Genomic DNA, 15,386 nt, shown 5'->3' on the forward strand with positions numbered 1-15,386 from the left:
CACTTTCCCATCCTGAAACCACGACTCCCGTTGCGCTCTGGTAAAACTTTGTGACTTTTCTTTCCCCCCCTCCTCCTGTAGCCGCAGCTCTTTTCTCTCCGTGTTCTGGGTCTCTCTGCTGCTGCCGCTGCCGCTGCCTCCTGCACTGTCTCCGCTTACAGTGTGACATCACTGGAGTTTCCCCTCTGTAGAAGCAGCTGCCACAGCATAAATACTACAAGCTCTCTGGCAGAAGTTCACTCTTAACACAATAGCAACACAAAGAGAGAAGTATCACCACAGAGCACAGCATCCAGCCAGAAGTGGTAGATTTTTTTCTAAACTGCAGGCAGTAACGACTCCAAAGATCAGGCTTGTTCACAGTATGGCCTACACAACTGCACCGGGTGATGTGGAGATGGGACGTGAGGAGAGGACGGTTGTTTTGGTGGAGAAGAAGTCCTCCACAGGGCGGACATGGAAGGTGTCCATGGCTCTTCTGGTCATCATCCTCTGTTTAGGAGGCGTCCTGTTGTCGGCTTGGTACTGGAGTAGAAAGCCAGAAATGGTAAGGAATTACATCTTTTAAAACCTTTTATTGTCAGTCATTTCTGTGTTTATATGTCTAATAAATTTGTTTTGTTTCTCCTCTCTGTATAGACGCAATCAGGCCAAACAGAAGCATTAATCAAACCGGACGCTGCTGAGAAAACAGGTGATTATATGCATGGGTGCTCATGTAAAAAATGCTCTGGGGATTTTGTGAGATATACTTGAGTCTTTGTGGGTTATTTTAGACAAGCTCACATTTGTCTTCCTCTCCTCAGATCCGCACTACACGTTGAGTCGAATCAGCAGCAAAGCCAAGGCAGCCATCCATTTAGAAGGTGAGTCATAGTTTACTGTGATTTGGTCCTAATGGGCTCACAATCTCTTTCTCCTACTTGTGGAATGTTTGCAGTTGGTCGAGCACGATAAGGAAGTTGTTGCAAAAGTTATTCATCAGCTTCATTCAATCTGTGATTCCACTTTCTGAATTACAAACCTGTTGGTTATTAAACCCCCTGTGGAGAGAAAAACCAGTGTTTCAACGTGCTTCTTCCTGCTGATTCCAGGTTTCTATGACGATGGAGAGACTTCCAAAGTTGGGCTGGAGTGGAGAAGCGGTCAAGGCCAGGCGTTCGCTCAGGGCGGCTTCAAGCTGCGGAACAACCAGATCGTCATCCCACAAACCGGCCTCTACTTCGTCTACAGCCAGGCGTCGTTCAGGGTCTCCTGCAGCGAGGGCGGCGAGGAGGAGGGGGCGGGAAAACGCCTCACACCTCTCAGCCACAGGATCTGGCGCTACTCAGACTCCATCGGCACCAAAGCCTCGCTGATGAGCGCCGTGAGGTCGGCATGCCAAAACACGGCTCAGGAGGACAGCTACAGCGACGGACAGGGCTGGTACAACGCCATCTATCTGGGCGCAGTGTTTCAGCTGAACAGAGGAGACCGACTGTGGACGGAAACCAACCAGTTAGCAGAGCTGGAGACCGACGAGGGCCGGACTTTCTTTGGTGTCTTTGCACTCTGAAATTACTTTTCTGCTGTGAAACAAAGAGAGACGATATAAAGCTGCACTTTTATGTTTTTTTTTACATTCTGGGTTTTTTTTAATCATTATTCATCTTCATGGTGATGTGAAGTGTTTAAATCTCAATGGAGATTAAGCTTGTAGCCAAACAGGCAGTGCAGATTTTTGTTAATCCTATGAACTGTAACAGTTTGCAACATTATTTCTATTTTAGGCACTTTTTTTGTAACATTATTTATGCTGACCTGAGATTGTAGTCAGCTAGACTTATCCGAGACAGACACAGCTCTTCACCGGAGAGTTTAGCCATGTACTATCACGTACTATTACAACCTGTATGTATTTATTTGTATTTATTTATATTTAAATCGTTGGGATTAGGTGTTAAAGATTTTATTTATACATACTTTATGTGCACATAAATTTTATTAAAACAAAAAAACAAAACAAGTTTGTGTCACAGTGATGGATGAACTAATTTCATAGCTCAGATATTCAATAGAAAGTGGAGTTGGCAAACAGCTCCAGCCAGCTAGGGCAGTGGCTCACACACACACATACAGACACCACAGACATACAGACAAACAGTCACACACACACACACACACTCATACTGCAGTGGGCTCGGCTCATTATTTGGCCAAAGTTGCTATGAAATTCCTCCACAGCCAGCAAATACTTCCTTTGTTAGATCAGACAAGATGAGGGGAATTTCCTACTTCTTGTGCTCTCGCTGAGTGCTGTGTCAGGTGGAGGCCCACAGAAGCCTCAGCCCAGAGCGGGTTTTCCCCAGTGACACCCCCACCACCACCACCACCCTCTCTCCCACACACAGCCTCCCTCCAACTCCACACACCACCACCAACCCCTTCCCTCTATTACCACATACTTCATCTTCAGTCAGCTGGAAAGAGACGTGACATGGTGTGTGTGTGTGTGTGTGTGTGTGTGTGTGACTGCATTCAGTGTGTATATGTGTGCGACTGCAGCACAGCTGGTTTTGTCACATTGTCATCATGTTAAAAAAACCAACACATTATACAAACATCGGACGTACTTGGAAGCTATTTGTCTGCTTTAGTTTCTTTTTATCTGCAGACATCCACTTATTGTCTCTGTAACGAGGTTCCCGCTTGCCTTCGCAGCTGGTCATTGTGCTGAGAACCGATTCCCACTTTTGTTTAATGATCTCTTCTGCCGGTTTATTTGCTCTCTGACTCCCGCGGGCCAACCTGGAGAAGAAAATATAAAGTTTCACTGACAAATAAACTCAACCTGACAGAGTTAATTGCTCCAAAGGTCACAGCGAGTCAGAAAAGCAATAAATAACTGCTGACATCTAGTGGATGATGGAATTATTCTTGACTGAGTAATTCACAGGATGTTGTGACTCTTAAAGGAAATGTTTGTATGATAAATGCTGATAAATTAAGAATTGCTTCATAAAACAATTAGGATCCAGTGAAAGAAACAGCAAAACATGTCAGGATTCAGAATTGCAGTTAGTTTTGTTAAACAGTGTAGAGTTTTGCTAATAAACCCTTTAATTCCATATTGTTTCTGCGCTGATTTGAAAGGTCACTGAAACACAAAAATACCTGATGAAAAAACGATTATTTTATTTATGGTACCCATATATTTGCATACACATACTCTGAAATATATTAACATTTAAGATCTTAGATATAGTGAATACAAATATCCCCAAATCCATGTATATTGTCATATATGTGCAAGATAATAGAACATTTCCTAAATTATTTCTGCATTCATATGTTACACTATCTGACCCAGGTACTGCACAGTTAATAAATATGGCCTATTTCATTCATTTATGTCCTCCTCTGTACCCTGAGCTAAACTGTGTTAGAATAACAGCAACATAAAGTGGAATAATATTGTGTTCAGTTTAAAGTGCCCACTGATATATATATCTATATCTATATATCTTTAAAAATATTTAAGTATTGTTTCACCTGCTGATAAAGCTGTTCAGGTATAATTGCTTTATAAAATCTGGAAATAGCTCATGAATGAAATAGTACATCCAGATTAACTGCTGAATAAATACAGTATGTCACATAACTTTACGTATATCCTTCTTTGATAAATTTACAGTTTACCCAAAGGCAAAATGGAAAAAAAAACTAAAAGCATCCATCCAGATTGTCTGTTATGGGAAACATAAGAAAAAAACATCCTCTTGAAAATAAAAAAAAAGGCTCACAAGAATGACGAAGAACGGATTCACATGTATAAAAACTGTGCTTTCTCTGAATATTTACAGAAATAGCCATCGCAGAAGCCCCGCATCTCACCGCACTGCTGCTGTAGAAATATAAATTGGCTTTCAATTTCTGGGGGCAGAATGTACAAACTTTTCTTCTGGCAAGTTGGAAGTTGGAGCTTTCCCTACAAAACATGACAAGCCGCTGCAGCGACTGTGGCCGGTGATATCTGCACAATACATAAGATGCAGGATGAGGGGTTTATTTGATGGCTACTGCTGTATGATACTAAATTGATACAACACAAATCTCAAAAAATACATTGTAAAACATTATTTCAAATGGCAAAAACTATCAAAATTCTCCCTATACACGAGCAACCTTGAAACATTTTCTCCTTTAAAATTGGTCTAATATTGAGCAAAGGCCTGGATTTTTAAGATGCAGTGTTGTACTTGAATACACAGTCCTGACAATAGACATCCACACATGCCAAGCTCCTAGGCCCCTTTTAATTATGGCTATTTAAGAATGCACATCATCACTTTTCAGTGAGACCAGAATTCCACACAGTCGAGCTCGGCCGCTCTCCGGATGGATCGTCGGGAAAGAAAAACTGTACATTGCTTTGTCCCTTTGTAAATTTTCACAACCCTCCTGAAAAGTAAACAAATATTTCAACAACAACTCCATGACAAAACAGATCAGATATTACAGAACAATATAATCACTACTGTATGTGCTTGTCTAGTCAACGAACTCGAGAGACAAAAGGTGGAGACGATATAGCAAAGACACAAACACAAACGTTTCCTTTTTAAGATCCTCGACGCGGCGTCTCCACAACAGAACCAGATAACGATGAGGGAGCGGGACGATTAAGAGATCTATCTGTTCACTTGACTTGAAAAAGACTCCGAGTGCTGCGAGTCTGACCAGTCACAAGTGCCTCGTTGCCGGGTTGAACACAGTGAGATGAAAACTGTGAGGACGGGTGTTACCTGCGTGACTCTCCCGAAGCTGCCAAGTGTAAAGCACTCCCGTGTACGTACTTGTGCTTCCACGCCGTATTTTAAAACAGTGTCACTACACCGCTGTGCTCATCGCCGAAACAAGTGAAAGTCACAGTGTCTCATTGTGTTTTGTGTCCCCTGTGTCTGCGTGTGTGTGTGCATTTTGCGACTGTCTCCCCCCCCCACCCCCACCCCCTCCCTCATCCTCTCCCAGTACCTCGCCTATTTATACAGCAGCGGGATCTGGCTGTTGTGACAGTGGTTGCGGCTCATCTTGCTTTCAGCCGGGTACAAGTTGGAGGAGTTGGAGAAGGACGGCGGGAGGGAGTGATTGTCCGTGGTGGGGTTCGGGTAGCCGGGCGGAGGAAGCAGGGACTTGGGGTCCGTCTGGGAGGAGGGAGGCGGGGTGTTGTGGTTCTGATTCTGGCCTGAGGAGGGTCGGCGGCGGTTGCGTAGAGCCTGTCGCTCAGCCAGCTGGTTGCGGAGCGCTGAGACCCTCTCTTCTTTCTACAGACACAACGAGAAGACAGCTGTAACACTTTACTTTAAAGCTACACTTAGGTTTTTGTACTGAAGCTGTCACTGCACCCTGACAGCAATATAGTGGCAAGAAAAAGTATGTGAACCCTTTGAAATTGCCTAGTTTTCTGCATTAATTTGTCATAAAATTTGATCTGATCTGCAAACACAATGTGTCTAACCTAAAACAACAAACAATATTTAATGTCTTTATTAAACACTCTATTATCCATTAAACATTCATAGTGCTGGTGGGAAAAGTGAGCGAACCCTTCTGCTAATGACCCCATAAGATCAGATCACATTTTATGATAAATTAATGCAGAAAACTTGGTGAATGTAAATGAGAGAGAAAATCTGTGAAAAACAAACAAGCTCCTCATCCTACTCAATGTATTTTATTATGTTTTTGCAAAAAAAAGAAGAAATTACACACACTATTTTGAGTGCCGGCCCGACAAAACAAGTTATTTGGAAATGTCTCTGGGAAACTATGAGGAGCTTTTTCATAATTTTTAAGAATAAACAATTTTGAGATTAATCGTGAAAATACATTTTGATAACTTGGGATCCACAGAAAAAATGTAATCCTTTTTATTTTTTTTCAGTAATTCTATGCAGCTCCACTTTTCTTACATACAGTATGTCAGCATGAAAGCAACCACAGAAACCCACTGTTACATTATCAAAGAAAACCTACAGAGAATAATATACAATAAATAAAAAAAATCAAATTATAACATGAGGACATAAATCCTGCCTCTCTTGCAACTCTGTGTGTTAAATATTATTAAATATTATTATTTGGATGTGCATGTTTTTTTTTTTTTATTAAAAAAATTAAATGTCAGATAAAACAGAATATTATACAAATAAATAATAAAAATAAAACAAAAAACTATTAAAAATAAAATAAAACAGAATAAAGATTAAAAAAATAAAATAACAAAACAAAACAAAAAAATAAATAATAATACCTCCTGGATGATCTTTTGCAGCTCTCTGTTCTCTCTCTCCAGCTGCCGGGACTTCTCCTCGTCGTTGTTGTTGGTGGACGAGCCGGTCTTCAGAGTGTCCTGCTGCTCCGACTGCCACTCGCCGCGGGTGATGAGACGCCGCATCTGGAGCGCCACAGGAACAGGAAGTCAATAAAGCACAAAGATCAGGCCTGAGAGTACAGCAAGTCAAATGTAATAATAGGAATAAAAAACATCATTTTTAATATTTATGGCCCCTTTAGCTAAATCTCCCACACACCAAAGTAAAATGAAAAAGAAAAATGTTTTCATCACTGAAGTCACTTTCATTTTTTATCATATTTTGGCGACATCTTTGCTGCTTGGTGCTGACTGCTGTACGGTGTCTGCACTGCGCTCCCACAAGCAGCCAGACAATCAAACAGTGGTGACGAATGTTTTTTTTTCTCCCTTTGCATTTCCTGTTGATGCAGTATGAATTTCTGTAGGTGGCACTCTTTCCTCTGTGTGCACAGTCTGCAGCAGTGCTCATGTGCACTACACAGCTCTTCTGCTATTTATTCCAAACAAATCATTGCACTGTAGCTGCTGCCAGACATTTAAAATGTCTCACAGGGGGATGTTTTTTTTCCTAACACCAATTGTTTACAGCAGCTACACATCTAAAACGTGTTATATCAACTATCTAATGCCACAGATTATTAACGATAAAGATCAGAGATTTAATCGTTTATGGAGTTTTTTTTAATCTTTTGATGATTTGCTATAATACTGAGCAAAGTTTCAGAAGTTTGACATTTTTATGCACCAGTAGAGGCATTTCAGGCTGGACTTTCTCCTTAAAGACACTGAGACCAGCATATTTTAACCTTTGGTTTACTGCAATACGTGTCGTTTTCAGTGTTTGTGCACCTTGGGTACGAAAAGCACCACCAGAGTGATGTAGGCAGAGAAGACGACTGCCAGAGCGGCAAAGGCAAAGGAGGCGTCCTGCTGCGAAGACAGGATCATGGTCACTGGAGCCGTGATCAGGCACAACACCTGCAGGAAGAGAGAGATGAGGACGAAAACACAAAATGAAAGAGTGAAGGAAGAGGAGAAAGCAAGAGAGATTGTAAAGTAGAGAGACAGAAGGAGGCAGGGGAGGTGGAGAATAAAGTAGAGTTAGAGAGCGAGAGAATGAGAGGGGAGGAAAATCACATCCATAAAAGCATTAGGCATCTGTTTATCATTCCGGGGAGGGCTCCCATGTGAAAACAGCATTAAAAAGTCATGACTGAAGTGGCAACAGCGCACTGACAATCACCACATTGTCATCTCATCAGGCCCTGAAGCTCACAGCTTAGCAAGGAGGAAGGAGGTCCCTTTACAGACACCATTAACTATTGGCATCATCATAAAATTGAAATGTGTATATCAGAACATAAAACAATACCATTAGACTTGTCTCACATTAGAGAACCATGTGATGAAATGAGCATGCAAGCTGCATTTAATTCTCTCATAAATAACCATGAATGATAGATCAATGATAAATCCTCTCCATGACGGAGAGATCAATCCATTTATTAATATCTTTCAGCTGATAAATGTTCGGATGCTCATTAAGACGCTTCTTATTTTATTTATTAACAGGAATCGAGGCAAGTGCAGGAAATTCTGGCAAAACGGCTGAAAAAAAAACAAAAAAAACAAATATGTTTGCCTGCTTTTTGATCAAAGCAGAAAACTCCTCTGGCAGTTAAAGTGACAGAGACCGCTTTCTCCAGACATTTTACATCAATTACAAAGTTACCCTGTGTCAAAAGTGTCAGGAAATGGCAGCGAGTATTTGTCTAAAGTGGCTGAAGTGAATATAATGGCAGCTATTTCGGTGTAAAGTGCATCCGAGGTGCCTCCATTTAAGATGATTCACTTGCTATTAACACGAGTTGAAAAATGTTTAAGACTGACAGCTGCGTTTACCACTGTACTTTAGTCGCTAAATGGATACAATTTTAAGGCTATTCCTGCCATAGGGCAAGGTAACAGCCCCATTCACAACAATGTGTGGATGCATCTCCGTCAAAACACAAAAATAACACAAAACACAAACTGCAAATTTGCTCTGATACACATGCTCAGCAAAGGACGCTTCAGTTGCACGAGACTGCAGCAAAATAAAAGTTTGTGATGCACCGTTTTTGTATTTTATTGGTTTTATTGAACATTTGTTTCGCCAAGAAGTCCCATTGAGAACAAGTTTTCATTTTCATAAAGGACCTGAGATACGACTGTTGGTATCGCAGCACCACAGGCACCATAAGCGTCAGATTTTATTATTCATACAAGACAGCAGCTTGTGCTGGCAGTATTATCATTTGGACAGAACTGCGTCCAGGGATCTGCATTTTAGAGAATCAAATCTCTCGACGTACTTGAGGAAAAGCTTGAATATTTTATATATATAAGCCCGCTTCCGTGTCTTGTATTGCTTCAACCAATTGCTATTCCAACATTTTCCTTTCTGTATTTTACACATCGTTAATCTGTAATGTCCAGCACATCTCTCATGTTGTTCTGAGAGGATAAGTTGCCATTTATATTGTGTTGTGCCGACATTAGACTTTTTGTTGTATTATTTTTAAAGGTCGATGCAAAATGGTGAATCCAGAAACCTTAATTTAAAAAAAATATATGATTGTTTTACACTCCATTGCAGCTGCACAGTAAGTAATGTGATGTTCTGTCACGTTTCACCAGTTATCTACTCAAATAAGAAAATACGCCAGAGGCATTAGGGGGGCATGAAGTTATCTATGAACTCCATTAACTTTTATAAACAACCAGCAGAAAGTGCAAAGTGTAGCCGCCTGGAGAACGAAGATTTTAAGTTCTTGCAGCTGAAATCGACACACTGGTCAGTTGCTTCTTCTGCTCTGAAATAAGCAGGAAACTGGCTTTCTAGAAGCCAAAAATCTGAGCACCTGGCAGAGTAATCATGGAAGCACTGGCATTGATTAACCCCCCACAGATATATTACGGCCATTTTGTGCTATGGGGCAATAAAAATTGTATTTATTGCCACTTTAAAGTTATCCAGCGTGCTACAGACTGCTCTCAGCAGACAGCAGCACTCAGAAACAGGAGTTTAGGCGTGACGGTGTCGTTTCTTTTTTGGACTCACAGCCACGTTGTAAATAGCCATCCCCACGGCCCGGTGGTCATTGATCTTCTCTGTGGAGACAGACTTGGTCTCATAAGCCAGAAATATTCCCAGCAGCAGCAGCAGACCCTTGTAGCCATAAACCACACCTACAGGAAGAGAGACAGAGACAGTGAGAGAATGATTGACTGAGTGGTGGGTTATTATATAATAAGTGTGTAATGTAACTGAGACAATAATTCAACTCATACAAAGCCTGTGTATACAGTATTGTATGGAAACAAATGTTTTGTCATTCTGAGAGACAAAAGTATAGAAAACTGAAAGCTGCAGAATGGATCTCTGACAAACACAGAAACAAAATACGAAATTTGACATTTCTGATTTCTTGACTTTTCAGTTATTGATAATCCTGATTTCTAAATTGTTTTCTATCATCATTATTATCATTTATATCCTCACTCCTCTTAACCGGCTGGTAGGGGTCGCAAGTCATCAACAACTGCTTCAGTTACAGAGCAAAGGCATTTCCGGGACCCCGTCAGTGTGATTTCAGGTCCACATTTGTGTTTATTCATGTAACTTGTGTAAGACGCAGCACTGAAAACAATGCAGCCATTAAGGTTTACATTTACATTAAGTCATTTAGCAGACGCTTTCATCCAAAGCGACTTTCAGAAAAGGGAAACAATCAAGGTATAGTGTGATAAGAGGTGTTAGTGCATCAATAAGTGCTAGTGAGGATTCTTTAAGGAGTAGAGTTGTCGTGTGGTGCCAGGAGAGAAGATGCTCTCTGAAGAGCTGGGTCTTCAGGAGGTTTTTAAAGGTAGAGAGGGACGCCCCTGCTCTGGTAGGAACTTGCAGTGCGTTCCACCAACAGGGAACAAAAAACGCAAAGAGTTTGGATTGCCTTGGACGAACAGGTGGCAGAGCCAGAGACAACTTTGTAGGCGAGCATGAGAGATTTAAATTTGCTGCAGGCTGCAACAGGTAGCCAGTGGAGCTGGATGAGCAGCGGTGTGACATGTGACCTTTTGGGCTGGTTGTAGACCAGACGCGCCACAGCGTTCTGGATCATCTGAAGGGGTTTTACTGTGCAGGCTGGGAGGCCCGTCAGGAGGGTGTTACAGTAGTGAAGTCCTGAGATGACGACAGCTTGTGTCAGGAGTTGAGTAGCATGTTGAGTTAAGTAAGGCCTGAATTTTCTGATGTTGTAAAGTGCAAAGCTGCATGACTGGGCAACTAACACCGCTTTGCATCATCAACCGTGGCCGAAATAACCGCTGTTGCTGCTTTGTGCCCCTTGAGGACGTCCCAGATACAACGGAAAACCAAATGTCTTTATGTCTGGATTAAAAATGTCAAAATAAACTGATTTTGTTGTGAATTAATAGCAATAGATGGATCAAAAGCATGCCGAACTAACTACGACATGATGCAGATGTGTAAAAAAGTCTTAATTAAGACCTTTGCCAGGTCTGTCTGCAAGACGGCAAGCAAGCAACTTTTAAAATACTTTTTTTCTGTGCAGAGTTCAGATTGATCAGAGCTACGCTATGCAGGAGATTTTCAACGCGTGGCGGCGTTCTGCACTCTACTGAGTGAACTTCAATTGTTTTTGTGCTTAACAATTTGTCCCCAATTGATAGATTAAATAAGTAATTGTTATTACCTTTTAAATTTGACCACATGGCCTTAGTTAAGGTGAGACACTACAGGCCAAAACACAGTTGTTTCATACACTGGTCAATTTTGGAGGTTTTGGACAATTTATCTCCTATAACATGTCTTCTTTCAGAATAGCGAAAAGAAAACATCCCCAACAAACATTTAGGTGTATATTTTACTATATTTTGTAGATTTCCTCATAAAGTCACTAAAAGTTAGCGTTCTATTTCAGTGTGTAGTATCATGATCATAGTCTAAACCTCGTCATCACAGGCTCCCTCTCTGCTGCACAATATAATGTGATTTATTCCTATAACTATATTTTGAAGGAGTTTACTGAGGGGTTTGTCTATACATCATCCATACTCTGATTTATAAAACATTTTGTTTCTAAAAGCATGACAATTTTATTTTTTTATTTTAATGGCTTTTGACGGTATTTTTGGATTTATGAAATGATAAAATTAGATATTTGCTTAATCCAATGTTCAGATTTAAGTCCTGGAAAAGCAAATGAAAATCAGTGCATATTTAATGAGTTCACACCTCATTTGCATATCTAAACATAACATTTTTAAAATAAACTTGTAATGCAAAAAAAATATTGTCTTAATGTAAGGGTTAGGGTTAGGAAAGTAGGAAAGTTTCATATCTATAAGTTTAAAAAGACCCCATTCACCTGTAGTGTCTCCTCTTAGTACATTCCTTGTCATATCAAACTTGATACCGTGTGGCTTCTCTTTTTAAAATTAACTTAACTGACTGACAGAAGTCAGGGCATGAAACCAATGACCTGTTAATCCTTACAAATCCAGGCTCGATAGAAACAACACAAAAGTTAAGATTGAAAACATCAAATCGTGGGTTTGGAGAACCGTGACTAACCTACTATTGACCGTTTTACACTTAATACTTAAGGCCAAGGTATTTATTATACAGCAGGAGTATTTGAAGCAACAAAGAATGTGTTGTGCACGCTGCAGGATGTGGCGATAGATGCCGTCTTGGTGACATTGAGACATCAAAGAACAGAAAACCTGAAAAAATTGCTAGAAACACCTTTTGCTTCCAGTGTAGGTAACATTGTGAATAGCTCTTTGTGGCCCTTCAGACAGTCTGTGAGTGAGTACAACAGAGCTGTGCAGTGGAAGAAAAACCAAAAATGTAGATACAATAGGAGTGTGAAAAAGTTGAATGTGCTGAAAGCCAGCTAGACTGACAGAGAGAAGAGAACGTGGCAGTGAAAGAGCAAGAAGCAGGGAAGAAAAGAGGATCTGTGACTGAGTAAGTTCGACACTTCTTCAGACTGTCCATTGTCTCTTTATACTGCCTGATATTAAAGCACCATCTTTTCTTCTCCGAGAAAGGAAATGCTATGGGGCAATGGCCCAGTTTGTGACCCACATTATTTGAATTTCAGCACCATTATACTTTCATAAGAGCCGCCACGCTAAGAAAGACAGCAGAGAGACAGACAGGGGGAGAGAGAGAAAGAGAGAGAGAGAGAGAGAGAGAGAGAGAGAGAGACTGCGTGGGCTGACAAAAAGAGAAGCAAAAAGGGAGAAAAGAGGAATCAAACGTAAGAGAGGTGGTGGGGGCTGAGGGAGGAGGCTGTGATATGAGGCCTGTTTAATTCAGAGTGAATGGTAGTGACGTGAGTGTGTGTGTGTGTGTGTGTGTGCATATGTGTCTGCATATGCCCATGTGTGTGTGACAAAGATTATTCAAAACCAGAGCAGGGCAAAGAGTGATAAAGAGACAGATTGAGATACGAGAGGGGTAAAAAAAAAAAGAAAGAAGAAGAAGAAGAAAAAGAGAGGACGGATACCGAGCCACGTGTTCATCTTCTCTGAGCTGCAGTGCTCCAGCAAGGGCTGAATCAGGACATCCAAATCTTCTTTAGGGGCCTCCTTAGTGAACTTCTACTCACATGGCAGACAGAGGAAGAGGAATGGAAGGATAAAGAGAGAGGGGGGGGGGAGAAGGGGAGATAATAAGAAACGATGAGACAGCAGCACTCTGGGGAAGGAGGCAAAAATGCACAGTAAGCACGAGCCCCGGTGACTGCACGGTTGATCCCCTCGAGTAAATAGGTCCTTCGGTATGTCAGATATAAATGACTGAATTAAAATGAGTATCAGATACCCGATAAATATGAAATATAGCTATTTAAATATAAGGTTTGACAGTGTTTGAAGTCAGCACTCTGCAGATCAGGGCTCTCGATGACGTACAGTCAACTCTTGAGCTTGAATGCACTTAATGAGTGCAGTCTACATGCACATTAGTGTCCCCGTTTTGTGTTTTATCTAGGTTTTGATCATAATAAGGATACGCCGTTTCAAGTTTAAAGGAACAGTTCAGCCCATAAATACTGTTCATACTGTTGCTCTTACCTGCAGTGCTATTTATCAGTGTGTATTGTCGTGTTGGAGATAAATATGAAAGAAAAAAAATACATTTTAGAAACTTTAGAACAATGTGTCTTTGCAGAAATCATGACCAGGTTAGTCAGGACAATCAGCAGACCTTGTTGTGAGCAGTTTCATGCAGGAACTATTTTCCTTCTGCTGCCAACTGTGTCACTGTGCAGAAGGAAAATAACTAATAGTTCAATACTGCGAGCTCACATGAGTTACAGCTCAGCTGCGGAGGTCACCATAAATATTTACGTCTCACTCCACGTGTAAAGGCACGCTCCCTTCTGCTCGGTGATATGGAAAGAAAATAGTTCCCTAATGAAACTGCACGCAATGAGGTCATACTTAAGCCTATAAATAGTGTGATCAATCACTAATTATTGGATGTTGTCGTCCTCAATTAACATAACTGATGTGAACTCTTAGTGAGGTGTTATTGTAATATTTATTTAACTTAAAAGGCCATATTTCTTTGTAAAATAATGTAAATAATTATTTAAAATATTAAAAAATACACAAATGTTACTGTAATTCAAATTCCATATTATTGTGCAACTGTGTAATTGAATAAAAATGCAATAAACTGATTATTCTGCAGAAACATTTCAGTAATAGCAATAAATGTGCTCTTTAATGTGTATAGATTCTGTTCTTACCCAAGAAATAATCCCAAATAATACAATATTAGGGAATGTCAGAATCTTCCTGAAAACTGTTTATATTCACGATATGTTTGAATCTAATAGTTTTGCCATTTTGTTGGCCCATGGTTGTGTATTGTGGCACAGATGCGTGGCGCTACATGAAAGTTGACGAGAGCAGCTCGGACTGAACCACGTGGTAAACGTGAATGTAAACCACAATAAAGAGCTAAAAGAGACTAAAACGCACCACTGTTGTATGTTTTCTGCACTTTGAGTGTGGAAAAAGTAAGAGTGAGTTGTTTGGTTCTGTGAAAATACTGATTAAAGCTACGGTTTAATGAAGTTAAACAATTTCATGAGACCTTTAAAAGATAAATGTTTAATAAGGCAGGGAATTAATTTAAAACGTTTGTTTGGCTGCTTGATGAATGCTGATTTTAGTTCGGAGTAAATGCCGCAGGGTGCCTTTAACAGTGCATATAAGCAATCGGACAAAAATAAATAAATGGAATTATTCAGGTAATAGATATAACTGTAATACTACTGCTGTGCTTGTTGAAATCTATCTTTGTTTTAGCTTGTGGTCTTTGAGTGTAAGATGAATCAAAATGAAAGAACATTTCTACAAACGAGGCGCGGCGTCTCATTACTGCGTTATTGACTCATGACAGCAGCTGCACGGTCTGAGCAAACGGCCGATGACACACAAATTATCTCATCCGTCTTTCGTACTCTACCTCCACCGTAATGTGCAGAGGATCCACAATCTGCCAGATCATGAGTGACAGGAAGTCGATAGCCAGCAGCACTCCAACTGTTGCGTAGAGTTTCCATGGCTCCAAGTGTTGCTGTGTGAGCAAAGACACACAAACACATACACAACAGTCATCACTATCCAAGGGCATCACAAGCCAGTCCACAAACAAAGACAAACAACCAGGACAAATATTACGACAGGCGTCCTTGTGATTTCTGGATGACTGGGCGCGAATTGTCTTTCTGAATGTGTGTGTACAAGAGTGTGTGTCCAAGTATATTTTAGGAGCAGCGGGAGTTTATGTGTGTGTGTGTGTGTGTGTGTGTGTGTGTGTGTGCAGACGACACACAGAGAGCTGCAGTAGCTATATTTGTGCTGCCACCTGAAATCATCATTTATACACACTGAGACGACAACGCTTTTGTGTGGACGGTTTCCGAAAAAGCAACTGATATCAACT

The 15,386-nt window shown here is 40.7% G+C and overlaps 2 protein-coding genes across 4 annotated transcripts in view; one reads left to right on the forward strand and one right to left on the reverse strand.

The window, feature by feature from the left end:
• The first annotated feature begins 289 nt into the window (after positions 1 to 289).
• On the forward strand, positions 290 to 2,069 carry tnfb (tumor necrosis factor b (TNF superfamily, member 2)). The gene is made up of 4 exons (XM_059338898.1): positions 290 to 547; positions 640 to 694; positions 807 to 866; positions 1,095 to 2,069. The coding sequence occupies exons 1-4, from the start codon at positions 365 to 367 to the stop codon at positions 1,553 to 1,555; spliced, it is 759 nt and encodes a 252-aa protein (XP_059194881.1). The 5' UTR covers positions 290 to 364; the 3' UTR covers positions 1,556 to 2,069.
• Positions 2,070 to 3,614: 1,545 nt separating this feature from the next.
• The window catches only part of gabbr1a (gamma-aminobutyric acid (GABA) B receptor, 1a), an 88,503-nt gene continuing 76,731 nt past the window's right edge, over positions 3,615 to 15,386 (reverse strand). For all 3 annotated transcript variants that reach the window (XM_059338878.1, XM_059338879.1, XM_059338880.1), the window contains 6 exons: positions 14,907 to 15,017; positions 12,934 to 13,027; positions 9,459 to 9,586; positions 7,205 to 7,333; positions 6,293 to 6,436; positions 3,615 to 5,303 (listed from right to left, as the gene is read on the reverse strand). In XM_059338878.1, coding sequence (XP_059194861.1) covers positions 5,019 to 5,303; positions 6,293 to 6,436; positions 7,205 to 7,333; positions 9,459 to 9,586; positions 12,934 to 13,027; positions 14,907 to 15,017 — 891 coding nt within the window. In that variant the 3' untranslated portion in view covers positions 3,615 to 5,018. The remainder of the gene's footprint in view (positions 5,304 to 6,292; positions 6,437 to 7,204; positions 7,334 to 9,458; positions 9,587 to 12,933; positions 13,028 to 14,906; positions 15,018 to 15,386) is intronic.

The sequence above is a fragment of the Centropristis striata genome, chromosome 8 (genome assembly GCF_030273125.1).
Source record: "Centropristis striata isolate RG_2023a ecotype Rhode Island chromosome 8, C.striata_1.0, whole genome shotgun sequence".
NCBI lineage: Eukaryota > Metazoa > Chordata > Actinopteri > Perciformes > Serranidae > Centropristis > Centropristis striata.

Excerpts from the sequence above, each read along its gene's own strand:
- tnfb (XM_059338898.1), top strand. The coding sequence starts at position 365 with ATGGCCTACACAACTGCACCGGGTGATGTGGAGATGGGACGTGAGGAG. Across the intron at positions 548-639 it reads GGAGTAGAAAGCCAGAAATG|ACGCAATCAGGCCAAACAGA; the intron begins GTAAGGAATTAC and ends CTCTCTGTATAG. Across the intron at positions 867-1,094 it reads GGCAGCCATCCATTTAGAAG|GTTTCTATGACGATGGAGAG; the intron begins GTGAGTCATAGT and ends TGCTGATTCCAG.